Source organism: Oncorhynchus masou, chromosome 33, assembly GCF_036934945.1.
Source record: "Oncorhynchus masou masou isolate Uvic2021 chromosome 33, UVic_Omas_1.1, whole genome shotgun sequence".
NCBI lineage: Eukaryota > Metazoa > Chordata > Actinopteri > Salmoniformes > Salmonidae > Oncorhynchus > Oncorhynchus masou.
In genome coordinates, this window is record NC_088244.1 from 41,712,822 (window position 1) to 41,740,303 (window position 27,482).

A 27,482-nucleotide genomic window follows, 5' to 3' on the forward strand; every position below is an offset into this window, starting at 1 on the left:
GCATACACACACTACAAGAGGGTCTGAGTAGTTAGCAGTAGTACCTGTCACCGTGGAGCCTGCATTGCTCATGGGGGGCATGTGGGGGTAACCCGGGGGTCCCATCATTGAAGACATGTTCTGTCTGGAGTCCATGTACAGATTACCTACAGGTGATGAAGACATCCAACAGGAAGCAACAGTCATTCAGTTCTTACCTCACAACTCCATTGACCTATACACTGTTATAAGATCAGTAAAAGGAGACTTAGTTTTAAGCAATCCAACCCTTTCAGATCTAAGGGACGCACGTCAGAGGTTGCCCTTAGGCATAGACCTAGGATTAGCTACCGTCCTCAATTCTGACAGTTACCATAGGGGAAACCGCAAAACTTAACTTCGATCAGTGTCTAGTGAGGCAACGCCATCCTAATGGCCACTTACCCGTGTTGATGTGCTGGCTGGGCTTGCTGGTGTGCATGGGGTTGTGGCAGGTGGGCATGGGTGGCCCCTGTGGTGGGATGATCCCGGTGCGTGTGAAGAACTGGTTGATGGAGGAGCATAGGTCTGCTATCTGGGCCAGGTCCAGGGACCAGTTGTTCAGCTCCGCCTGCCTCATGCTCTCCTTCAGTCCTGTCATAGATACACAGACAGGGGGTCGTTCTCATTTCAATAGACCATAGTGGTTTCCTCTTCTCCTAGTCTCCTTTCCCCCACCTGCACGACAATCATACCCATAGCATGATGCTGCCACCACAATACTTGAAAACACAAGTGTTTCACTCTGTTGTATTTGATCCAAACCTGTAGTTTAATTTAGCCAATTCACATCCTTGTACTTTGTTTAGAACAATATCAAAATGCACTTAGACAATTCACATTGACGTTTTAAGACTGTCATTATCTATCATACTTTCAGTGTCAAAGTTGCGATTGAGAAAATGAAGAAAAAAATGTTAAAACAACATGTAATGTATCATGAGCTGAAATAAAAGATCCCAGACATTTTTTAATATGCACAAAAAGCTTATTCCTCAACTTTTGTACACATTTGTTTACATCCCTGTTAGTGAGCATTTCTCCTTTGCCAAGATAATCCATCCACCTGACAGGTGTGGTATATCAAGAAGCTGGTCAAAAAGCATGATCATTACACAGCTGCACCTTGTGCTGGGGACAATAAAAATGTTCAGTTTTGTCACAACATGATGCCACAGATGTCAAGTTGAGGGAGCGTGCAATTGGAAGAGAATTTGAATGTACGTCCAACCGGCCTCACAACCGCAGACCATGTGTTTTTTTATATTTTTTAAATCTTTATTTAACTAGGCAAGTCAGTTAAGAACAAATTCTTATTTTCAATGACGGCCTAGGAACAGTGGGTTAACTGCCTGTTCAGGTGCAGAATGACAGATTTGTACCTTGTCAGCTCGGGGATTTGAACTTGCAACCTTTCGGTTACTAGTCCAATGCTCTAACCACTAGACAGCTGATGAAACTGTTGGTTGGCACAAGCGAAGAATTTCTGCACAAACCATCTAAGGGAAGCTCATCTGAGTGCTTGTCATCCTCACCAGGGTCTTGACCTGACTGCAGTTCGACATCAGTGGGCAAATGCTCACCTTTGATGGCCACTGGAACGCTTGTGAAGTGTGCTCTTCACGGATAAATCCCGGTTTCAACTGTACCGGGCAGATGGCGTGTATGGTGTTGTGTGGGCGAGCGGTTTGCTGATGTCAACATTGTGAACCTCTCCAAGGTGTTGGAAAAAGTGGTTGCCGTACAGCTCCAGGATCATCCCAATCGAAACAACCTGTTTGAGAAGTTCCAGTATTTGCACACAATGCAAATAGTCTGGGTAACCATTTGGTTACCGGTTCAGGAATCTTATTGGTTTGGGGGTAAAAACTGTTGAAGCCTTTTTGTCCTAGACTTGGCACTCCGGTACCCCTTGCCATACGGTAGTAGAGAGAACAGTCTATGACTGGGGTGGCTGGGGTCTTTGACAATATTTAGGGCCTTCCTCTGACACCGCCTGGTGTAGAGGTCCTGGATGGCAGGCAGCTTTGACCCAGTCATGTACTGGGCCATACGCACTACCCTCGGAAGTGCTTTGCGGTTCGGAGGCCGAGCAATTGCCGTACCAGGCAGTGATGCAACCGGTCAGGATGCTTTCGATGTTGCAGCTGTAAAACCTTTTGAGGATCTCAGGACCCATGCCAAAACTTTTTAGTTTCCTGAGGGGGAATAGGCTTTGTTGTGCCCTCTTCATGACTGTCTTGGTGTGTTTGGACCAATCTAGTTTGTTGTTGATGTGGACACCAAGGAATTTGAAGCTCTCAACCTGCTCCACTACAGCCCCGTCGATGAGAATGGGGACGTGCTCGGTGCTCCTTTTCCTGTAGTCCACAATCTCCTTAGTCATGTTGAGGGATAGGTTGTTATTCTGGCACCACCCGGCCATGTCTCTGACCTCCTCCCTATAGGCTGTGCCGTCGTTGTAGGTGATCAGGCATACCACTATTGTGTCGTCAGCAAACTTGGTGTTGGAGTCATGCCTGGCCATGCAGTCATGGGTGAACAGGGAGTACAGGAGGGGACTGAGCACCCCTGGGGAGCTCAAGGGGTTGAGGATCAGCGTGGCAGATGTGTTGCTACCTACCCTCACCACCTGGGGGCAGCCTGTCAGGAAGTCCAGGATCCAGTTGAAGAGGGTGGTGTTTAGTCCCATGATCCTTAGCTTGGTGATGAGCTTTGAGGGTACTATGGTGTTGAACCCTGAGCTGTAGTCAATGAACAGCATTCTCACATAGGTGTTCCTTTCGTCCAGGTGGGAAAGGGCAGTGTGGAGTGCAAAAGCGACTATGGTGGTCTGCTTGAAGCATGTTGGTATTACAGACTCGATTAGGGACATGTTGAAAATGTCAGTGAAGACACCTGCCTGTTGGTCAGCACATGCCCGGAGCACACGTCCTGGTAATCCATCTAGCCCCGCAGCCTTGTGTATGTTGACCTGTTTAAAAGGTCTTACTCACATTGGCTATGGAGAGCGTGATCACACAGTCGTCCGGAACTTCTGATGCTCTCATGCATGCCTCAGTGTTGCTTGCCTCGAAGCGAGCATAGAAGGGATGTAGCTCGTCTGGTAGGCTCGTATCACTGGGCAGCTCGCGGCTGTGCTTCCCTTTGTAGTCTGTAATAGTTTGTAAGCCCTGCCACATCCGACGAGCGTCGGAAACGGTGTAGTATGATTCAATATTAGCCCTGTATTAACGCTTTGCCTGTTTGATGGTTTGTTGGCAGGGCATAGCGGGATTTCTTGTAAGCTTCCAGGTTAGAGTCCCGCACCTTGAAAGCGGCAGCTCTACCCTTTAGCTCAGTGCGAATGTTGCCTGTAATCCATGGCTTCTGGTTGGGGTATGTACGTACAGTCATTGTGGGGACGACGTCCTCAATGCACTTACTGATAAAGCCAGTGACTGATGTGGTGTATTCCTCAATGTCATCGGAAGAATCCCGGAACATGTTCCAGTCTGTGATAGCAAGGCAGTCCTGAAGTTTAGCATCTGCTTCATCTGACCATTTTTTTAATAGACCGAGTCACTGGTGCTTCCTGCTTTAATTTTTGCTTGTAAGCAGGAATCAGGAGGATAGCGTTGTGGTCAGATTTACCAAATGGAGGGCGAGGGAGAGCTTTGTACGCATCTCTGTGTGTGGAGTACAGGTGATCTAGAATTCTTTTCCCTCTGGTTGCACATTTAACATGTTGATAGAGATTTGGTAGAACTGATTTAAGTTTCCCTGCATTAAAGTCTCTGGCCACTAGGAGCCCCGCCTTGGTGAGTGGTTTCCTCTTTGCTTATTTCCTTATACAGCTGACTGAGTGCGGTGCCAGCATCTGTCTGTGGTGGTAAATAAACAGCCACGAGAAGTATAGCTGAGAACCCTAGGCACGTAGTGTGGCCTGCAGTTTATCACAATATACTCTACTTTAGGCGAGCAAAATCTAGAGACTTAGATTTCGTGCACCAGCTGTTTACAAATATGCATCTTTTCGGAGTGTGCTGTTCTATCCTGTCGGTGAAGCGTGTATCCCGCTAGCTGAATATCCATGTCGTCATTTAGCCACAATTCCGTGAAGCATAGGATATTACAGTTTTTGATCTCCCGTTGGTAGGATAGTCGTGATCGTACCTCATCTAGTTTATTGTCCAATGATTGCACGTTGGCGAGTAATATTGACGGTAACGGCAGCTTTCCTAGTTGCCTTCTGCATGTCTGGACGAGGCATCCGGCTCTTCGTCCTCTGTGTCGCTTCCTTTTGCGAATAATTGGGATGTCTGCCCTGTGGGGTGTTTGGAGAATATCATGTGAGTCCTGCTTACTGCTGTTGTTGTTGAAGAAATCTTTGTGTACTCCGAGGTGAGTGATCGCTGTCCTGATATCCAGAAGCATTACATACAAAATAATTTACAAATATCGCGAAAAACCCCTACATAATAGCACAATTGGTTAGGATACCGTAAAACGGCGGCCATCTCCTCCTCATTCTTCCATTCCACTACTATGCTGATGTAAAAACTGCCCCAAGTCCCTCTGCTGCGTGTGCCTGTCTGAACACCTGCCTTGAGTAGGGATGGCAATTTGAAATAATTTAATACAACATTTTCAGATACCCGGTTACTCAAATCGATGTAAAGAAGCTAGCTAAGATAGCTAGCCGGCGAGTTGAGGCTATTTGGCTGCACTCCCCATCCTTGTCTACAGCAACTCCATTCAGATTAAACAGCCTACCTGTCGGTTGCTCATTGTAGCATACTCCTTCCATTTAGCTAACTTAATGCCATAATTTTAACTCTGTTGCATTGATTAGAGATCTACCAAGTCATGTTGCTACACATTTTTTTATTTTATTTTACTAGGCAAGTCAGTTAAGAACAAATTCTTATTTTCAATGACGGCCTAGGAACAGTGGGTTAACTGCCTGTTCAGGGGCAGAACGACAGATTTGTACCTTGTCAGCTCGGGGATTTGAACTTGCAACCTTTCGGTTACTAATCCAACGCTCTAACCACTAGGCTACCCTGCCATGGAGCCTCTGACCAGTGCCAACAATAAGCTACTGTACATGCGGTCCAGCACTCACCCATAACACACCTCACCATTGCAGGCCAGAATATTGATCTCATCCTCAGTCTAAAATCTGGGTGTTAAGCTCGATTCCTCTCTGACCTTTGACGAGCACATAAAGCATAATTCTTTCACCTTAATAACATTGCCAAACTCCGTCACACCATTACTCAGTCTTATGCTGAGAAGATCATCCACGTCTTTAGATGCCAGGATGGGGGCGAAATGTTAGTGTTCATGCCCTCATCAGGATCCTGGCAGCACTATTCTGAATATACTGGAGCTTTTGGAGACTCCTGATCCCGATGAAGTGTGTGTAACAATAGTCCAGCTTGAGGAGACAAAGCATCTCTGGACTGGCTCCCCGTCTCAATCAGAATCAAGTTCAAAACACTCCTGCTGACATTGCATCCATTTTTTTTAAACCTTTATTTGACTAGGCAAGTCAGTTAAAAACAAATTATTTTTATTATTTTGACGTCCTACCCATGGCAATGCTCCTCCATAGCTCAAAGAATTGTTCGTATCCCATAACCCCACCTGTAATCTCAGAGCGATAGCCTGCTCCTCTACGTTCAAGCTTTGCTCCATGGGGGGAAAAAAACACAAAAAAATCTGCTTTCTGCTCGACTGCCCCCCCGCCTCTGGAATGCACTCTCAGACCACCTGAAGGCATCAGACTCCCTTAAAAAACACTCGTTAGGAAGGCCTTCATTAGATATTGCGGTGTTCCTTGTTGTCCTTGACCCTTGCACCGTCAGCTATGTTCTTTGTGTAAGATGCCCTGCCTAGTTGTGTCCTTTGTCTATGTCTTGTTTTTATTTATTGTAATGCATTCACTGTAGGACTTTGAGAAAGTTTTTCAATGAAAAGTGAGTTATAAATTCAATGCATTATTATTATTACTCTTGAGTGTTACAGACGTTATAATAGCATTATACACATGGTGGTCCAAAGAAAGCGTTACCACCATTTCCTCACTTTAGGATAATGCAAGTCTTTGTTACCTTGGAATGGAGAGAGGTCCACGTCAGCCCAATTGTAGCTGCTGGCAATGCGACAGCTCTCCTTCAGCCAGTCCAGGTTGGGGTACCAGTTGGCGGACAGACCTGCGCAGGCAGGCAGAAACAGACACACACCATGCAGTGATTCCTCCTGATTTCTTCTAAGACAAATTATTTCAGGTAAGGGGAGTGGGTAAGAGCGCTAAATGGGCTAGGCAGGAAGACCCAACTAAGTAACGGTAGGGGAAATGTTAGTCTTGTCCACCAGCCAGCTCTCTATAACATTGTAGCAATTACCCTGGGGACGAGGTTAGGGAAATGTTGACAAGAGCACAGTGCTGTAATCAACAGAGTGACATTCAAGGACCAACAGAAGTAATGTCATGTTTGAGTCAGATGCAGTGATGCTTTTGACCACAAGATGTAATTTCACGTCACAGACATTAGTGAAGAGGAATGATTTTCTGCCTTTCATCACAAACCCAAATGGCAACACATTTGAAGCTATGGATCTAAGACGGGGATTGCTTTTATTCATCCCAGCCATTGTGGAGGGAGAACTAACCCAGATAATGGAGCGTCTATTTGTATAGGGCTTTTCTCTGAGCCGAAAGCACAGTGCAGGGACACAGTAAAAACAAAGTCTAGGCAAATGAAAAAAGTCGGCGAGGTTCAGAAATGCCCGTCTCTGAATTTGTCAGCTTCACACAGCGTAATGCGAGTTTGGGGAGTAGCAGAAAAGCAAACGACAGTAACTTGCAAAAGTATTCATCCCCCTTGGCATTTTTCCTATTTAAAAAAAAATTACAATCTGTAATTTAATGGATTTTTATTTGAATTTCATGGAATGGACATAACCAATTTGGACTATTTTGTGTAAGTGAAATGGAAAAAATTACTTGTTTAAAAAAATGTAACTGAAAAGTGGTGCGTGCATATGTATTCACACCCGTTGCTATGAAGCCCCTAAATAAGATCTGGTGCAACCAATTACCTTCAGAAGTCACAATTAGTTAAATAAAGTCCACCTGTGTGCAATCTAAGTGTCACTGTCACGTGGTCTCAGTATACATATGTACACACATACACACACACACACACACACGTTCTGAAAGGCCCCAGAGTCTGCAACACCACTACACAAGGGGAACCACCAACCTAGCGACACCGTGGAGACCAAGGAGCTCTCTAAACAGGTCAGGGACAAAGTTGTGGAAAAGTACAGATCAGGGTTGGGTTATAAAAAAAATATCAGAAATGTTGAACATCCCACAGAGCACCATTAAATCCATTATTTTTTAAAAATGGAAAGAATATGGCACTACAACAAACCTGCCAAGAAAGGGTTTCCAACCAAAACTCATGGACCAGGCAAGAGGGCATTAATCAGCAGTGCAACAAAGAAACCAAAGATAACCCTGATGGAGCTGCAAAGCTCCACAGCGGGGATTAGAGTATCTGTCCATAGGACCACTTGAAGCCGTACACTCCACAGAGCTGGGCTTTACAGAAGAGTGGCCAGAAAAAAGCCATTGCTTACAGAAAAAAATAAGCAAACGCGTTTGGTGTTTGCCAAAAGGCATGTGGAAGAAGGTACTCTGGTCAGATGAGACTAAAATTTAGCTTTTTGGCCATCAAGAAAAACACTGTCTGGCGCAAACCCAACACCTCTCATCACCCCAAGAACACCCCCCCACAGTGAAGCATGGTGGTGGCAGCATCATGCTGTGGGGATGTTTTTCCATCGGCAGGGACTGGGAAACTGGTCAGAATTGAAGCAATGATGGATGGCGCTAAATGCAGGGAAATTCTTGAGGGAATCCTGTTTCAGTCTTCCAGAGATTTGAGACTGGGTCGGAGGTTCACCTTCCAGCAGGACAATGCCCCAAGGCTTTCTGCTAAAGCAACACTAGAGCAGTTTAAGGGGAAACATTTAAATGTCTTGGAAAGGCATAGTCAAAGCACAGACCTCAATCCAATTGAGAATCTGTGGTATGACTTAAAATGGCTGTACACCAGCAGAACCCATTCAACGTGAAAGAGCTGGAGCAGTTTTGCTTTGAATAATGGGCAAAAATCCCAGTGGCTAGATGTGCCAAGCATATAGAGGCATAACCCAAGAGACATGCAGCTGTAATTGCTGCAAAAGGTGGCTCTACAAAATATTGACTTGGGGGAAGGGGGGGGTGAATAGTTATGCACGCTCAAGTTTTCTGTTTTGTCTTATTTCTTGTCTGTTTCACAATAAAAAAATGGTAGGCATGTTGTGTAAATCAAATGATACAAACCCCCCCAAAAATTTTATTTAATTCCAGGTTGTAAGGCAACAAAATAGGAAAAATGCCAAGCGGGGTGAATACTTTCACAAGCCACTGTAATATAATCAGTGTTGGAGAGTATGAAACTACATTTTGTTCAACTTGCTACATTATGCAGTAGCTTGATGGTAGTTCAGCTAAATTCAAATCTAGGTCCTGTTTTCAGTAGTTAATTACTTTTTTTTATTACCATGTAGCGGTGTAGCAAACTACTGGAACTAAACACTACTGTTTTACCATGTTGCAGTGTAGATAACGACTATAATTACACTACTGTTTTTGCACAAAAAAAATGAAAATCTGGGCAATGTAGAATTTCCTTTTTCTGTATCAGACCTGCTTAATTCTCACTTTAAACAGTGTGTTTAATAGGCTAAATTACACATTCTGTTAACATATGATCCCAAAGTGTTCTGTTCTTGCAATTTATAGTCTGACATTTCAGATTTTGATATGACCATTTTTCACAAAGTAGTTTGGATGTAATGAACTACTTTTTAAAGTAAACAACATTTTTCTTAGGGGTAGCTTTAGTGTAGTTTAACTTCTTACAGTGTGAAGTAATTGGTAGCTTGATAAACTATTTTCAGAGTAGCTTCCCCTACACTGAATATAAAGGAATCCATGTAGATATCAATGCTATATATAGTAAGGGACTAGCATTTAAAGATAGTCACTGTTCCTGAGGCCTGCCTGTAACTCCAGACACACCGCAACGATGAACAGCTAAAAGCTGCTGGGTGACGACAAGTGGTGGTTGTTTGCGCTGATGATTCAACATATAGAATCAGCGGGAAATTAACGGAAAACTATGGCCAATAGTCTAGCCAGAGGCACTCTGCTGTCTATCGTTTGCTCTCTGATAGTACAGTAGTGTGTAGTGTGCACTGTACTGTCATGTCTTACAAGTGTTAGTGCAGGTTATCTGTGGTGGCTGGCCAGTATGGTGCTGGGACTGCTGCCCACTGTTGGGGTGCTGGCTGTGTTGAGGGTGCTGCCCATGTTGAGTGTTCGGATGAGGTTGATGTTGGTTGTGAGTCAAGTGGGGAGAGAGGTGCTGTGAGAGAGGCGGGTGGTGGTGGGGGTGGTTATGAACGTGACCGTGGTTGTGTTGGTGGCTGTGGGCACTGTTGCTGTTGCCCACACAGGGGGAGTGCTGATAGGAGCACGACGTCCGCGGCTGCTGGCTCAATTCACGGGGCATACCCGTGATACCTGCAGGGCCAAACACACACAAGGACAGACAGACAATTAACTAACCATTCTGCCTACCTGTAAATCATTTTGCTTATGCATTTTCCTTGACTCTCCTTTTTTTCTTCAGTGTTTGTTGTTTGCAGTAACGTCTGTTGTAAAATCGCAAACAGACATGGCAGTTTCACCATTAAGGATTCCAGCTTTTAAACTATGTTTATAACAAAACAAATGCTACTATAGTGCAGCATGTGACTGACAGCTGCAGAGATGTTACCTCCATTAAATAATACTGAAGCAAACCAGAGGGATTTCATTCAGATGGTTTTAAGGGAATTTACTCTTAAAATAGAACACAGAGCAACAATTTCTTCACACAAAAGTGCAGATTGGTGAAAAAAATATACCATAAACCTAATCTTGATCTGGCAACGTGATTTAATTTGTAACATTTAAATGTATATAATATTAATATTAAGGAGGCGATTTATTTAACTCGACCAGTTTACCAAACCGAGTAATGCATAAATAGTTGCCTCTTTAAATTAATGCACATTAACGCTAGGGGTGTAACGGTACACATATTTATATTCTGAATACATTTTTTGACTGCACTGGGCCTTTAACCTCAGTCATTGTATCATCTAAAATCCAAAGTGCTGGAGTACTTACCTGACAACTCAAACTGAATTTATCCTCTGCTCTATCATTAGCTACATACTTCAGTCTGAGACTGCCATAATTGAAGTTGTTTGAGGTTGCATCAAAATGAGGGGTGTTGTACAAAAAAAAAAGTAATCAGCGATTGGATGATCTCTAACCAATCAGAGTATCAAAGCCAATGATTAACGTTCAAAATGCTGCTTTAGTCAAGTGTGTTATGGCTCTGGCCCAACACATCAGTTTCTGGGACCAATCACATCTAGAAAGGATTTCCATTCTAGAAATTGCCTGGAAGGCAGACTCATTGCGGAGAAGAAACTAATGTCCATGGGCGTAGTGTAGCGGTTGGCCCGAGCAAGGAGTTTGGGTAGCCAAGCAACTGGAGTACAGAGCCAAAACAACAACAAAATGTGTCAACTACTTTTGAACCTCACTGTATGTGTTTTTTGCATGATACATTTCCCCATATTGTATGGTGGGAGTACAGCAAACTGCCAATTCACAAAAAAGGGGCTTGGACCTTATACACTGCAGGATGGAGCGCTATCGTTGCAGTGCCATTCCAGCCATTGGGTTTCAATGCTCCCTAGAATGTGTCAGTGTTATTTATTCTCGTAGTGATGTATATTTGTTAAGTTTTGATATTTCATAATTGTATTGCTGTACACAATTCAGCTCGTTGCTGCGACTTAAATTATTTTTAAAAAGGTTGATTTCAGGCAACAGTGAGACGATCGACAGAGCGTGTCCATGTCTGGGGTTAAAAAGGTGGGTCGTAATAGAAGCAGGAGGAAGGCTGTTGACCCAATAGGAAGCAATTACAGAGAAGCGTCACAATCTAATTAGCAAGTTTCAAAGCTACTCCCACATCCACTGCACTTTACTCCAACTCAAGTGTCAATACAATGTTTTGTTCTCCAAATTCGCCTCACTCGTTTGACTGAGTAACGCAACGATTGTAGATATGTGGCACAATTCATTATTTGTATATGCAAGTACAAAAGAGGAATACACACAAATGCTTTTAAGTGTCCAATCTGTGGTGTAGGAGATTATCTTATAGGTTAGCTAAAAGCACAAGGTAAATATTCCCACTGGTGTTAGCCATACTGTTTTCTCATCAACCGGATATGACGTTTGCTGTGCACATGCTTGTTTTCTTTCAAATACTTTGAAGACGTTTGATAGAGCTTGATTGGTTGCAAAATGCACCCATCTGTCACACCAAGCAGGCTCATCGAAAACACTATTTCAACCCCTGTCCGCTTCAGAGTACTGTTTCCCATGACCCACCTTGCTGGCTGAAGGACTGCTGAAAGACAGACTTATAGAGGTTTTGGAACGAGACACTGAGGTCCTCGAAATCAGAGAAGAGGAGCTGCTTGTCCTGCTCGGCCACACTGCACTGGGGTTGCGGAGGAGTAGAGGGAGGGGGAGGAGGCTGCTGTAGACTTAGAGACTGGGAGGGCTCCAAGTTACTACTGACCTACAGAGAGAAAGAGAGAGTCACTTATTTTCATTATTTTAGGTCCAATCACTAAAAAGGCTGAATTCTAACTTGAGATATCCACACTGTCTGTTTTGGGCATGGTAAACGGGTATTCAGTATGCCTGTGTCCTTGATGGTCATTCACCCTTCTAACCCGAGCGCCCAGGCCGATTGTACCTACAGTATAGTCATGGGCGCCTGACTGTCTTAAAGTGGTGATACAAATATATATTTTTTATTTTTAGGGTTTGCCACAAATTATATTGAAATAGAGTACTCAAAAAAAAAATCTCATCCAGAAAAATAAATGCTGCATTTATCTATATGACAACACTGCACAACAATGCCTAATTTATCATAACTATTACAGGGATCGAATTACTAAAATGCCCCATACACACATATATATGGAGTTACATTGTGTTGTTTAAGTGTTCCCTTTATTTTTTTTGAGCAGTGTATATACACACACAGCAGGGCTGCCTAACCCTCTTTCTGGAGATCTACCATCCTGTGGGTTTTCAGTTGAAACCTAATTCAACACACTGGATTCTATTAAAATGTATATATCCTGGAGATATACTGTTCTGTAGGTTTTCATTCCAACCCTAATTTAGCTTATCTGATTCTACTAGTTAAGGTCTTGTTGAGCAGCTAATTAATAGAATCCAGTGTGTAAATAAATTTCACATGCTGTTGTGCAAATGGAAGACAAAACAGGTGGAAATTATAGGCATTTAGCAAGACACCCCCAATAAAGGAGTGGTTCTGCAGGTGATAACCACAGACCACTTCTCAGTTCCTATGCTTCCAGGCTGATGTTTTGGTCACTTGAATGCTGGCGGTGCTTTCACTCTAGTGGTAGCATGAGACGGAGTATACAACCCACACAAGTGGCTCAGGTAGTGCAGCTTATCCAGGATGGGACATCAATGCGAGCTGTGGCAAGAAGGTTTGCTGTGTGTGTCAGCGTAGTGTCCAGAGCAAGGAGGCGCTACCAGGAGACAGGCCAGTATATCAGGAGACGTGGAGGAGGCCGTAGGAGGGCAACAACCCAGCAGCAGGACCGCTACCTCCGCCTTTGTGCAAGGAGCAGCAGGAGGAGCACTGCCAGAGCCCTGCAAAATTACCTCCAGCAGGCCACAAATGTGCATGTGTCTGCTCAAACGGTCAGAAACCGACTCCATGAGGGTGGTATGAGGGCCTGACGTCCACAGGTGGGGGTTGTGCTTACAGCCCAACACCGTGCAGGACTTTTGGCATTTGCCAGAGAACACCAAGTATGGTAAATTCACCACTGGCGCCCTGTGCTCTTCACAGATGAAAGCAGGTTCACACTGAGCACATGTGACAGTCTGGAGACGCCGTGGAGTACGTTCTGCTGTCTGCAACAGCCTCCAGCATGACCGATTTGGCGGTGGGTCAGTCATGGTGTGGGGTGGCATTTCTTTGGGGGGCCCCACAGCCCTCCATGTGCTTGCCAGAGGTAGCCTGACTGCCATTAGGTACCGAGATGAGATCCTCAGATCCCTTGTGAGACCATATGCTGGTGCGGTTGGCCCTGGAACCTGAATCCAATTGAGCACATCTGGGACATCATGTCTCGCTCCATCCACCAACGCCACGTTGCACCACAGACTGTCCAGGAGTTGGCAGATGCTTTAGTCCAGGTCTGGGAGGAGATCCCTCAGGAGACCATCCGCCACCTCATCAGGTGCATGCCCAGGTGTTGTAGGGAGGTCATACAGGCACGTGGAGGCCACACACACACACACACTACTGAGCCTCATTGACTTGTTTTAAGGACATTACATCAAAGTTGGATCAGCCTGTAGTGTGGTTTTACACTTTCATTTTGAGTTTGACTCCAAATCCAGACCTCCATGGGTTGATACATTTGATTTCCATTGATAATTTGAGTGATTTTGTTGACAGCACATTCAACTATGTAAAGAAAAAAGTATTTAATAAGAATATTTCATTCATTCAGATCTAGGATGGTGTTATTTTAGTGTTCCCTTTTTTTTTTTGAGCAGTATATATGTATATATATGTATACATATGTATATATATGTATATATATAAAACCTACAGGACAGTAGATCTCCGAGCACATTGTCTATGCCAGGTGCAATTGGGCCTCATTTGCTTGAAAACAGCTTAAACAAATGCAGCTACTTTGCTGTTATTCTGGCTGCACTTTTTAACATGACTAAGTTAACCCTTGCTTGCTAGCTAGCCAACTATGGCTAAGAACGTTAACAGCCAGTATGGCAATGGAACATTTAGAATCAACGACTGGGTCGCGTCCATAGATACAGGACAAAAATTGAATGACTGGGTCGTGTGTCTAGCTGGATACCGCCCAACCGTAGCTGGCAACTCCAATGGCCTCTCTTTTCCATCGTCTCCCTATTCCTCTTATAACTCTTGAATCAGTAGCCTAGCACAACGCACGTCCCAGTAGTAGCAATATAGTTTGGCCACTTATTTTGAGCAATTCAAAATAAATAAATAAATAAAATAAATATATATATATATATATATATATATATATTTTGAGCAATTCAATAGCAATATATATATATATTTATTTTGAGCAATTCAATAGCAATACACATATATATATATATATATATATAAATAAATGCTGGCGGTATATATATATATATATTTTCAAGGAAAGAAACACCTTGCTCTTCCTTGCTGGATATAAAGTAGGCTACAGTGTTCACAATGAACTGACAGGGAAGTTTGAATGGCGAGAGCTTCTCTGATGTGCTGTGATCACATTGCCTTGTGGTAAAAATGCAATGAACAGGAATCCTCTGTTCTCCACACAACCAATGTTAAAATGTTTCAAATTAAGTTAGAACATATTCTTATCAGTCTACTTTGCATAAACATTGATTGGATGATGTGAGGGTTATCGAATCAGGATCAAATCCTTTGAACTCCTCGAGCTCATTAATGATAGAATGTTCAGAATTTAAGATTGCCGAAAGGCCAGTGTCTTTGGCAAATGGCAAGAAGCGGAATATAATAGCTGAACAGAAACAGCAACCAGGCTAAGGAGGGTGGGTGGGTGGGGGGCAGTGATTGGTAAACAAAAAGGTGCTCAGCTACCTCGTCCACTCAAAAAATGGTCTAAAGCAAAGAATTCAGTCAGGTCCACATTGTCTACTCAGTCACACAGACCCGATGACCTTTTCTGAAAACCAAAAAACAGATTGGTTTCCACACGGTGGCAAAAATAGTCTATTATGTACTAAGTCTTTGGGGTTAATTTCTTTGGCTGACACTACAGGCAACGAGAGTCACAGTAGACAAACACCACAATGCCACAGGAGTGCCTTAGTATAAATAAACTGCCTGTGGCAATCCTGAGGGCACCGAAGAGTTGAGGTGCTGGAAAGTATCTGTAGAGTGTGAGGGGAAAGAGGAGACAAGCAACGGCATAAAGTTGCGTCTTAAACACGTTCAAGAACACAAAATACTGGGGCAGGTATTAGGGGATGGTTTCCTGGAAACCGGGCCTACCGTAAGTGCTCCGTGCTGGTAAGGCAGAAGAACATTAGGCCTACTGAAGATTTAAGTTTCCGGGTGCCCGGTGTAGAATAAAACACAGGCTCTCAGGAGCATTTTTTCTGTATGTTTTCTACCCCGTAATTCCCTAAATAAACGGTCTTTGCCTCAGTAGGTATTGCCACATGGTGTGTGCGACCTGGAATAGATCAGGGGTTGTGTGTAGTGACTGTCACAATGCCGTGGCCTCAGACAAACAATAACACAGCCTTAGACAAGCAGCATTGCCGCAATTACCACTGAGGTAGTGAGTCAGCAAACACTGATTCAAGACGAAGTTCAAGTACAGCAGTAAAGGTCGACTAATATAGTACTACATTATGAATCATAATACCCATAAAACCTAGCGTTCAAACAAGAAAATGGTTCCAATCGTTTTTCCATTATACATGTTTCCCATAGGAAAGAAAGAAACACTTAAAATAAGGACTGTGTTTTGTGACGTTTTGATAAGTGTCAATCTAGGACAAGGTGACTTATCAATTTATTTTCCTGTATTTACCCCCACAAAATGAAATGCTAATTAGCTGCTAATGTGGCATCATAAAGAACTACAAATGCCAAAATGATCTGGACGAGATTGCCGAATCGAGGCAAAGGTAAGAATCTTTGGATTAAACTAACTAATATTAGCTACATTTTGTAATTAATAAACTGGCAACATTTATTTAAATAACTAATTGTGTGAAGGTCTTGTGCAAGCTAGAGATGACGTGCAGGAGCTTGTAGGGATTTGTAGTCTTGCTTTGATACTAATGAGCATTTTTCAATCAGAGAGTAAATAGAGCCGACTATATTGATTAAAGTCTCCTTGTCCGAGAGAGATTTACATGGTTATCAAAACTTCATGCCATGGTAAGCCTACATGAAACACAGCCCATATTTTAAGTGTTTCTAAAATTCTCTATGGGAAAAATGAACGATGGAAACACGATTGGAAACGTTTCGCTGTTTGACCGCTAGATTTTATGGGACACAACCACTGTGGGGCTCTATAGCAACAATGGACAAATAAAATAAAATGAGCAGGGGGCTCTCAAAGCTACAATAAACAAAAATATAAACGCAACATGCAAAGTGTTGGTCCCATGTTTCATGAGCTGAAATAAATAAAATAAAAATCACAAAATGTTCCATACGCACAAAAAGCTTAATAATAAAAAAAAAATACACAACTTTGTTTACATCCCTGGTAGTGAGCATTTCTCCTTGGCCAAGTTAATCCATCCACCTGCGAGTTTGTGGCATATCAAGATGCGAATCAAACAGCATGATCATTACACAGGTGTACCTTGTGCGGGGGAAAATAAAAGGCCACTGAAATGTGCAGTTTTGTCACACAATGCCACATATGTATCAAGTTTTGAGGGAGCATGCAGTTGGCATGCAGACTGCAGGAATGTCCACCAGAGCTGTTTCCAGAGAATTGAATGTTAATTTGGCAGTGCGTCCAACCTGCCTCAACCACAGACCACATGCATGGCGTAGTGTGGTCGAGCGGTTTGCGGATGTGAACGTTGTGAACAGAGTGCCCCATGGTGGCGATGGGGTTATGGTATGTGCAGGCATAAGCTACGGACAATGGAACACAATTGCATTTTATTGATGGCAATTTGAATGCACAGAGATAGCGTGACGAAATCCCGAGGCCCATGTCGCAAGGACCTGTACACAATTCCTGGAAGTGGAAAATGTTCCAGTTCTTCCATGGCCTGCACTCACCAGACATATCAACCATTGATCATGTGTGGGATGCTCTGGACCGACGTGTACGACAGAGAGTTCCAGTTCCCGACAATATCCAGCAACTTCCCACAGCCATTGAAGAGGAGTGGGGCAACATTCCATAAGCCTCAATCCATAGCCTGATCAACTCTATGCGAAGGAGAAGTGTCGCGCTGCATGAGGCAAATGGTGGTCACGCCAGATACTGACTGATTTTCTGATACACACGCCTACTTTTTTTTTAAGGTGTCTGTGACCAACAGATGCATATCTGTATTCCCAGTCATGTGAAATAAATAGATTAGGGCCTAATGAATTTAATTCAATTGACTGATTTCCTTATATGAACTAATTCCTTAATCTTTGAAATTTTTGAAATTGATGCATTTTGCATTTATATTTTATATAGTTTGGGTTACATGTTCCCTACCTCTACAAGTTGACAACACTAATTGTGTGTCCCAAATGGTACTCTATTCCTTAGATCGGCATTGGTCAAAAGTAGTGCACTATGAAGGGAATAGAGTGCCATTTGGGAGTATCATCTTAGTATATCTATCTACCTCCTCCTCAAGAAGTTGTACATGAAACATCCTGTTGTGGCAGTGGTTAGTGGTGACTCCTAAATGGAGGCGTGACGTACCGGGGTGTAGCGGTGCATGCTGTTGAGGTTGACGGAGGCAAGGCTCTGGTCTGAGAGGCTGTTATTGAGGCTGCTCCGGGGGCTATCACTGCCCTTATTCTCTGTCTTGTACAACGCTACCTGGAACAAAGATGGTCGACGTTAATATATCACTTGCTGGTATAACGATGGCCACCATTAACATATTGACAAAGAGGTTTGCATGTCATTATGACAGACGATTACCTTGTTAGTTACTGTGTTGATTGCCAGAGTGGGAGAGGCATCTCCATACATTATACAGTCCATTCGCAGGGTCTCCGATTCTAGGCTGTACGCCTGGAGAGAAGAGGAGACATATGAGAGCGCTCTGCAGAACATTGATGGAATGGGATAGCATCTAATCTGGAGTAGGTACCACCCTCAGAGTCTGAGGCTGTGTTATACAGTAAACCATCACATTAATATACAGTACATTTAGATACATTTGTGCATAAGGGAAAAATCTGACGGCCCGACAGTCAGTTGTCTCCCAAAACTGCTAACTGAAAGAAGATTGCATTGTTGCAAACCAATCTTTATGATAAACTCTAAAAGAGAGGTGCGGGTTGAAGCTTCCCTGACAGGTGCATATATAGAATTAAGGGAACGGCTTGACTCAAGTTGTATGAACATAGGAGCAAATGCAGGAGGAAAGAAGGAAGGAGACAGTGAGAATTAGTGCTACTGTATATTTGCGAGAGGATGGCAGTTGGTGTTAACTCAAAATGACGACGACAAGGTTCCAGTTTAACAACGTTTACTCTACCGTATTAGCACAATACATGGTTGCCATTGCACTCATCTACAACGAGACTCCTGCGCAGGCGCACTAATAACAGAGTGATCGCCCTGTAATAAGGGATACTTAAAACATGAACTTAACAATCTCCCACTTTAAAACATTAAAAACATAATTAAACTGTCCCAAGTATTATTTAAGTTACCCATTACAAAATGGGTTGTGTGACAAAGTTTTTATTTGTATTACTCAAGCTGCTACTTTCCATTACTGAATGCCTTTAGGAGCACAAGACCGGGTGCTCCCTTTTTAGTCAGACAGTCAGCAAGCTGTTCCTTTGTGGCCGACCACAGAATCCGCTGGATTCTCTGTGCTTGAATAAATTCCTTGATGCTGCTAATCTCAAGACAAAGTCTTTTCTCTGTGACAGACTTGGTTGACTTCACAGCATCAACTAAGGAGTAGTTGTCAGTGACACAAACTACAGGTAGAATGTGCCGTTTTGTCACACCAGTGGTAAGCTCAGAACAGAGTTGCAGGTAGAATGTGCCGTTTTGTCACACCAGTGGTAAGCTCAGAACAGAGTTGCAAGAAAGATAGCAATGTCAATTCCATCCGCAAGAGCAAGTGTTTCTCCAGCAAGTGTGCTTCGGACAACCCTTCTGATGCTTTTTGACTGCCAACTGATCAGTGAGAATCTATTAACACGATTAGATGTCCACCTTGTGTGCCTCCATCTGCAAGGTTCCCTAGAGAAGCATCACTGAAGGCAACTCATTTCAGAGAGTCACCTTTACCAACATGCTGAAACTTTTTAGTCACTTGTTATTTCAGTTGACGAACAACTGTTTTCCTCATGAATGGTTTGTACAGTGGCGTGTTTTTCCAATTGGTAGTTACAGTCTTGTCTCGCCGCTGCAACTCCCGTACGGACTCGGGAGAAGTCAAGAACCGTGCGTCCCCGAAACACAACCCAACCAAGCTACACTGCTTCTTGACACAATGCACACTTAACTCGGAAGCCAGCCACACCAACACGTCTGAGGAAACACCGTGCACCTGGCGATCATGTCAGCATGCACTGCGTCCGGCCCACCACAGGAGTCACTAGTGAACGTTGGGACAAGGACATCCCTGCTGGCCAAAACCTTGCCTAACCCGGACGACGCTGGGCCAATTGTGCGCCGCTTCATGGGTCTCCCGGTCGCGGCCGGGTGCGACAGAGTGTTCCTTCACTCTTAGCTTCAGGCAGAGGTCCGATGTGAATGTCCCTTGACAGCTCGGTTTCCTGCAAAAATGCAGATTTGATGTCTATGGAATGAAGGTTCCATTTTTTCTGGTGGATCACGGTCAGCGGCAATGAGTAACTAAGGCGCATGTCAGTGAATCTTTTGGGAGTTCTTTAGCAGCCAGCTCCTCAAAACCTCTAGATGTGCTTTTGGCACTATTCCAGTTAAGGATTCTTTAAGGGTGCAAACCCACCCTGTTGAGACACATTTTTGGCCAATGTCTTTGACTTCCTCAAACACTCATTTTTTCCCTCCAATTACTGAGCTCGTCTAGCTTAGCTGAGTCAAATGACACATCCTTTATTTCATTCAATTTTGAATGTCATTCTGCTTTTCTCAATTTTCCATTAGTTCAATTCTGAGATGATCTACAAGTGACAGGTCAGCTGACCCTGTTGTACCAGAAAGTGTAGCTGGTTCAGAGTACTGCAAATAGTACCAGTTCTGGTGGTTTCCTTTGGCTTTTCCTGCTCGTCCAATGACGGTCGTGGCCAAAAGTTTTGAGAATGACACAAATATATTTAGATATTTTTGCCAGATGTTACTAAGGAATACTGAAGTATAATTACAAGCATTTCATAAGTATCAAAGGCTTTTATTGACAATTACATGAAGTTGATGCAGAGTCAATATTTGCAGTGTCGACCCTTCTTTTTCAAGACCTCTGCAATCTGCCCTGGTATGCTGTCAATTAACTTCTGGGGTGCAGCCTGACTGATGGCAGCCCATTCTTGCATAAGGATATCCCTGCTGGCCAAAACCTCGCGAAACCTGGATGGCGCTGGGCCAATTGTGTGCCACTCCATGGGTCTCCCGGTCGCAGCCAGGTGAGAGAGCCTGGACTCGAACCCAGAATCTCTAACATATGTGGCCGTTGTTGAATGTTTTCCTCATTTGAACGCTTAACAGTATTACTTGTGTCATGGTTGAAGGTCTCTCTTCCATTTTAAATGTCAGTCTCAGTGTCCATATCCTTGGATGCGACATCTGGTAGGTTTGTGTCTGTTAATGTGTCCTTTTCATAAGGCAACAGCGCCCCATCTTGTTGATCATTACTTTCTACACATCACCACTATCTTGGCTAATGACTACTCCCGGTCCTTTCCACTCTTGTCAGTCAACTTGTTTGTAGTAAACTTCATTTCCAGTCTCGTTCTTCTTATCAGTGGGTCGAAGCTGTTGACCCTGCACATTCTCTCAGAACACTCTGCTTCAGTGAATCGTTTTCTCGCTGCATGTAGAGCTGAGAGGTGCCGTCCCACCCATGCACACAGACCGGTCCTTTCTAGTGCTGAAGATTAGGGTTCTGCCCGAACACTAGTTGGTATGGGCTGTAGCCATGAACATTGTGCCATCAAAGCCAAATCTAGGGCCGTTTTCTAGTCACATCCATCGTCTTGCTTCACTTTCAGCATAATCTGTGAGTGTTTGATTATGTCTCTCCAGAAGTCCATTGCTCCATGGACTGTATGCAGCAGTTGTCTTTTCTCTTATTCCATTATTATTGAATTCTCCTCCATTGTCACTGTACAATTTCTAGGGTGGGCCATTGCACACTTATCCAGGAATGAATGAAGTGCTTAACGATTTCACTGGGTTTCTTTGTATTCACAGTGCTTCAAGCACTGAAGAGTGTGAAGTGGTCAATTATGTCAAGGTACCACACACTTGGTCCCAGATCATATAGATCTACAGCCACTGTTTCATTGTACTTGGAAGCCAGTGGCAAACCAACAGCTGGTCTGGGCTTAGGTTTGCTGTATCTGACATGGTCTCACAACTGTTAACCATCTGCCATAGAATGGAAATACTCATTATTCCCAGAACTGCTGAGTAATTTCTGAAGTCTGTCAACTGTAGCATGTACTCCACTTAGCACAATACACGGTTGCCAATGCACTCAGGCCAGGTTATTCTACAACGAGACTCCAGCGCAGGCGCATTAATAACAGAGTGATAGCCCCGTTATAACAGAAATATAGGGATACTTAAAACATGAACTTAACAGTTGGTGCCTCAAGCCCAACAACCTGTCAGTTTTAACACTTTGAATACACCATTAGAACTTGTAACCTTATATTAAAACAATGACTAGGACATGTTACTATAGACTTGTCACCTTATATTAAAACGATGGTTAGGACATGCATGTTGTGGATATATACCCTACCAGTCTCGACGTCAACAGTGAAGAGTTCCTCTGTCCAGTGTCTGTGTTCTTTTGCCCATCTTTATCTTATCTTTTTATTGGCCAGTCTGACATATGGCTTTTTCTTTGCAACTCTGAGGCCAGCATCCCGGAGTCGCCTCTTCACTGTTGACATTGAGACTGGTGTTTTGCAGGTACCATTTAGTAGTAGTACACAGCATTGTACGAGATCTTCAGTTTCTTGACAATTTCTCACATGGAATAGCCTTCATTTCTCAGATCAAGAACAGACTGACGAGTTTCAGAAGTTTCTGTTTCTGGCCATTTTGAGCCTGTAATCAAACCCACAAATGCTGATGTCCCAGACACTCAACTAGTCTAAAGGACTGTTTTATTGCTTATTTAAATAAGCAACAGTTTATATGTGCTAACATAATTGCAAAAGTTTTCTAATGATAAATTAGCTTTTTAAAATGATAAACTTAGATTAGCTAACACAACGTGCCATTGGAACACAGGGGTGATGGCTGATTTAAAAAAAATAAGTATGGAATATCTACAGAGGCCCATTCTCAGCAGCCATTTCCAGCTACAACCGTCATTTACAACATTAACATTGTCTACACTGTACTTCTGATCAATTTGATGTTATTTTAAAAATGGACAAAAAAGTGCTTTTTTCTCAAAAACAAGGACATTTCTAAATGACCCCAAACGTTTGAACAGTAGTGTACATGTATTCAATTGGAAACCAGACTAAAGGCTTTGTCTGTGGCCAATTGGTCTAGAGAAAACCAGTAAGAACACACATTCTCTTTTGACAGTGAAAGAAAGCTATATTTCTGAGTAAAGCAAAGTACTCTTCCTGCGAGACAATGTAACAAGCAAGTCTTCCCAGAAATGCAACCAAAGCGCAATAAGAGAGTTGAAGGGCTTGCATGTAAAAAATAAAATAAATAAAAAAGGACAAGGCTCTGAATTAATGAATGTTTGTGATCAAAAAATAATTCCAGAAGAAAATACTGTATGTCTAAATGGCAGCCTAGGGCCTTGTGTGGGGTAATTAACTAGAACAGAAGCCTATAATACTCTCTCCCCCATTTCCTTTTCTCTCACCCTCTTCTGCTAGCTCTCCCTTCCCTTTCTCTCTCTCTCTCTTCCTCCCTATACCTGCCCACCCCTCTTCCTCTTTTCGTTGGGCTGCGATGATTGTGCACTTTGCCGCTCCATGCATCCTTTGTTTCCGTGGTGATGGGTAGGGCAGAGGCAGTGGTAGATGCGTAGGGGGAGAATGGGTCTGCTGCTTCTCGGTGCTCAGTCAGGCTGATCAGACTGATTCAGATCACTGAATGCCAGTAGTGTAGTGCTAATTCTTTCGAGACGTGATTTTTCATGGCATGTCATCATCATCTCAAAGAAGATAGGGGATGACTGTAGGCCGAGATGAGACAGCATCATGAGTCGTTTAAAATTAAGCCAATAATGCAATGCTCAATGACATAGTTCAGAGTAGTCTGGCCGTGATGTGATGCTTTATTTTAGCTGACTCCCCCGGTCAATCTGGGATATTTTGTTGCTCAACCTGCTATCCCGCAACATTTGTACACGCAGTGGGTGACCATTAAATCGGAACAGTGTAAATTGTATGTCGGCCCATGCTGGAAAAGGTCGACGTTGTCGAAAGCAAGGTTTGACACCAGTCCAGTACTCACCCTTTCTCCAGAGTGTGGCCTCTTCTTTGGCCTGGTGGGAAGTGTGTCCTCTTTACGGTTGGTGTCTATAGCCCAGTAGGAACCCTGGAGACGACAACAAACCAGATATTAACACTAGGGCCATACAAATGCTATTAGTGGTTTACCAGATTCCCTGTTTGACAATCCACCCACTTGATGTTAAATAGTAAGCACTAATAAAAAGAATGTTGCAATGAAGTCATCCCACAAAAATCACTCTGCTACATATAGCAATAATACATCACTTATTTTCTACACCAACCCAGCAGCATCCCAGAGCAACAAGACATAAGTGGAGTAAATCAATTACTGTCTGCATCCCAAATGGCACTTTATTCCCCATATAGTGCACGACCTTTGACCGTCGTCCATAAGGCCCAAAATTAATGCACTATATAGAGCACAGCGTGCCCCTATATCTTTCCCTCTGTTCTCCCTTGTTCTCTCCCTAGGAGGCCCACTGCGCCTGACGGAATGAATTTCATATAGGAACACAAACATGGATTATCTGCGCTCGTCTCTTTGCGAATCTCCTCTCTTTCTAACCCTCTTTTTCCCCTCAGCATCACAACCCAGGGAGGTGGGCTACAGAACAAGTTGATAACGTGAGTACATGATGTAGATATCGTTATATCTCAGAGGTTCTCCAGTGTATAACAGGATAAATGTATGGCTATCCTCATGTTGCACATTGGGTTTCCCTTGTAGTTTTATTGATTGGTTCGACCTGTTGTGCGAGTTAAGGCTCTGGTCAGGTCCACGTAGAGCTAATCAGGTGAGAACCTCCGTGTCAAACTACAGGCCTCGGCTGCGGATTCCAGCTGAATTATTGAGTTGATTTCCTCTCAATTCATTTTTCAACGGTTCACATCCCTATGGCCATGAGAAACACTCTGGTGAAAACAAAATTGGTAAAACTTATAAAGAATGGTAGCATGGAATTCAGACTCAAAGCGCAGCACGAGGCAGATCACAGTAATTACGAGTACAGATACAGTACACTTGTCACAGTAAAAAAATAAAAATAAGATACATATACAATTTCTTAAAAACAGCACAAACAAGGTCTATAGAAACCTCTTCTATCAAACACTTTTCCTGGCACAGCAATTTCACTTTACCTTTCCAACCACTTCATAATTCATGTTGAAAAGAAGTGCCGGTTTAAACTAGAGACAATGACGCAGTAGAAGACATACTCAAGTCACTAATTTATTGCTACAAACACACACAGCATTGAATCATAGAAGTAGTAGTTGAAGTACTTTTTTTTTTTGCATTGACCCACTAGCACCATACCATGTTAGGAAAAGTGTCCAGTAAGTTTGTAGTCCGGTATGCACTACTCAGTTAAAATTGGAATCCACGTATCTGTTGGAAGAACTCTGCACTAAAGCCAGGTTAGGGTGGAACAATGTTTTTATAGTTGTCCCTGCCCATTGGCCTGGGGCCAGGTCAAAGGTGGTGATGGACAGATCAAGAGGTCCAATGAAAGATCACTGGGGAGACATGCCCTAACATGTTATTAGAGCAGAGGGCAAGCTTATCACCCCTCTAGCAGGCCTTGCACCTCAAAAGAATAAACAAGTCTCCTGAATAGAAGGACAATTTTCTACAGCCACCCCAAATTTTTACTTTGTCGGATTTACTGCGTTAGAATTTTACCAGGTTACTTGACTGCATCTCTGGAAGTGCTGCACCGCCCCGTGTGATCGGGGTTACCACATGCTGGTGTCCATTACCTGGATAGCTGCCATGTGAAAGGGTAGCAGGGTGGGTTTCATTTTCTGTGGGGCATCCATGTCTGGTGGATGCGGTCATCAGTCTTCGAGTCAGGATGCTGGTGAGCAGACAATGGAGGTGCTGGCCATCAGATGTCACAGTCTCCTGAGGATGCACCGAGCATCAGGGTGCAACCGGCCGCACCGCAGACAGTGTTTCTTGTCCTTCAGCCACTTGAGCTTCTGCTTGACAGTCATTGAGGTGAATCTCTCACACTTGAGGTAGCGGTCCCTGCCTTTGTACAGGGAGCAGTAAGCCTCTGACTTGGCCCCTGCTGTGGGCTGTGCAGGTGGTAGTTCCTGTGGAAGAGGCGCTGTTGCCCCAGAGCGTTTCTGCTGAAAGGCTGCAGGCTTCTCGTGTTGGGTATGGGCACTGGCTGCTCTGCAGCCGCTCTGGCAGTCTGCCGCCATCTTCAGCCATTGTGCTAGGTACAGCACGGTGTGGTGAGCTTGTGGCTATGTGGTGTAAATATGCCTTTTGAATTTGGCATTGTTCTGTGAGGGGAGCTGAGACAACGCAGAAGAGCTTGGTTACGGCGGGGACAATGGCTGTTGAAGTGAGTATGTGTAGGCTGCGGCACTGGATAAAACTGCTGGCCTCGGGTGCTGCCAGTCTCTGCTGGGGCTGCTGCTGGCTCAGGGGCTGTACTGGATGCTTAGCTTAGGTGGATATGTGAAGACCACAGCAGCTGCATCCGGCTGTTAAGAGTACACCCCTGGGTCCGGCCCTGAGTAGTACATTGAGGGCTGGTTACTCCTGAGCCGGATAAGCCAGGGCAGGGTGACCTGTAGCTGAGTAAGCTGGAGATGAGTAGCCAGTAGCCGGGTCCAGGTAGATTGCTGACATGGGACAAGCCGAGTAGCCAGATGCCAGGGCAGGGTGGCGGGGAGAAGTTTTCCCTGGAAGGGGAACAGTGTCCAGGTGTGGGCATAGAGGTCTGTGGCATCTGGAGGGGTTGCTCGTACAGGTACCTAGGCAGAGCTTTCCGTCCTGTATCCTGGGCCCTTGTGCGCTGTAAGCAATTGCCCATTGTCTATGTTGCTCAGCATATCTAGAAGATCTGGACGTTCGACTGAAGCCTGAGACTTGGGCTGTGAGCCTTCTGAGGATTGGGGGGCTTAACACCTTCCATCCTCTTACCGGTGTGTGCCTGTCTAACTCTGATCAGGACTACTCTAGTCCAAGACGAGGAGTTGATTGAGTTGACTTTATTAGGATCCCATTAGCTACTGCACATGCAGCAGCTACTCTCCCTGGGGTCTACATAAAATGTACAAATACAAGACAAAGTACAGAACAGCAATAGACAAGAACATTAGACATACATAAGAAAATAAGAGTTATACATTGGAAAGAACAAAAATATTAGTCATATACTATTCCTACAGTATATACAAATTCATATTCTTATATACAGGACAGTTAAATCAAATCTTTAGAAAGAGGACAGGTGCTGAGATAGAATTTTATCCATTTTTGCCTGAGTACCCTCTGGTGGCAGAGCATTCACGATGACATGGAAAGGGTATACCTAGCCAGTAGCACAACTGAATGCATTCAACCAAAATGTATCTTCCGCCTTAATCGACGTCCACGTTGTCAGCGCCTGGAGCCTAGAGAACAGTTGTTGGGGGGTTAACTGCCTTACTCACGGGCAGAATGGCAGATTTTTCCACCTTGATGGCTCGGGGAATCGAACGAGCGACCCTTTGGTTACTGGCCAACGTTTTTCCTAAACATAACTCATAGCGACGCAATAAATCTGTTTTTGGTTTGGGTACTGTGAAGAAACTCAGTGGCATGTCTGTTGGGGTATGGACAGTGTCTTCAGAAAGTGTTCATACACTGACATTTCATATTTGGTTGTGTTACAGCCTGAATTCAAAATTGATTAAATTAATGACAAAATGAAAACATACACTGCTCAAAAAAATAAAGGCAACACGAAAATAACACATCCTAGATCTGAAAGAATGAAATATTCTCATTAAATACTTTTTTCTTTACACAGTTGAATGTGCTGACAACAAAATCACACA

The 27,482-nt window shown here is 43.8% G+C and overlaps 1 protein-coding gene across 3 annotated transcripts in view; it reads right to left on the reverse strand.

Annotated features, from left to right (window-relative positions):
* Positions 1–27,482, reverse strand: part of LOC135528570 (forkhead box protein J3-like) — an 88,993-nt gene that overhangs the window by 4,629 nt on the left and 56,882 nt on the right. The window contains exons 5-12 of one of the 3 annotated variants that reach the window (XM_064957743.1): positions 23,641–23,724; positions 17,956–18,048; positions 17,731–17,850; positions 11,582–11,774; positions 9,338–9,646; positions 6,117–6,218; positions 424–612; positions 45–146 (exon numbers count right to left, since the gene is read on the reverse strand). In XM_064957743.1, coding sequence (XP_064813815.1) covers positions 45–146; positions 424–612; positions 6,117–6,218; positions 9,338–9,646; positions 11,582–11,774; positions 17,731–17,850; positions 17,956–18,048; positions 23,641–23,724 — 1,192 coding nt within the window. Of the gene's footprint in view, positions 1–43; positions 147–423; positions 613–6,116; positions 6,219–9,337; positions 9,647–11,581; positions 11,775–17,730; positions 17,851–17,955; positions 18,049–23,640; positions 23,725–27,482 lie in introns of those variants that run through there. The other 2 variants (XM_064957744.1, XM_064957745.1) reach the window with 2 other exon arrangements.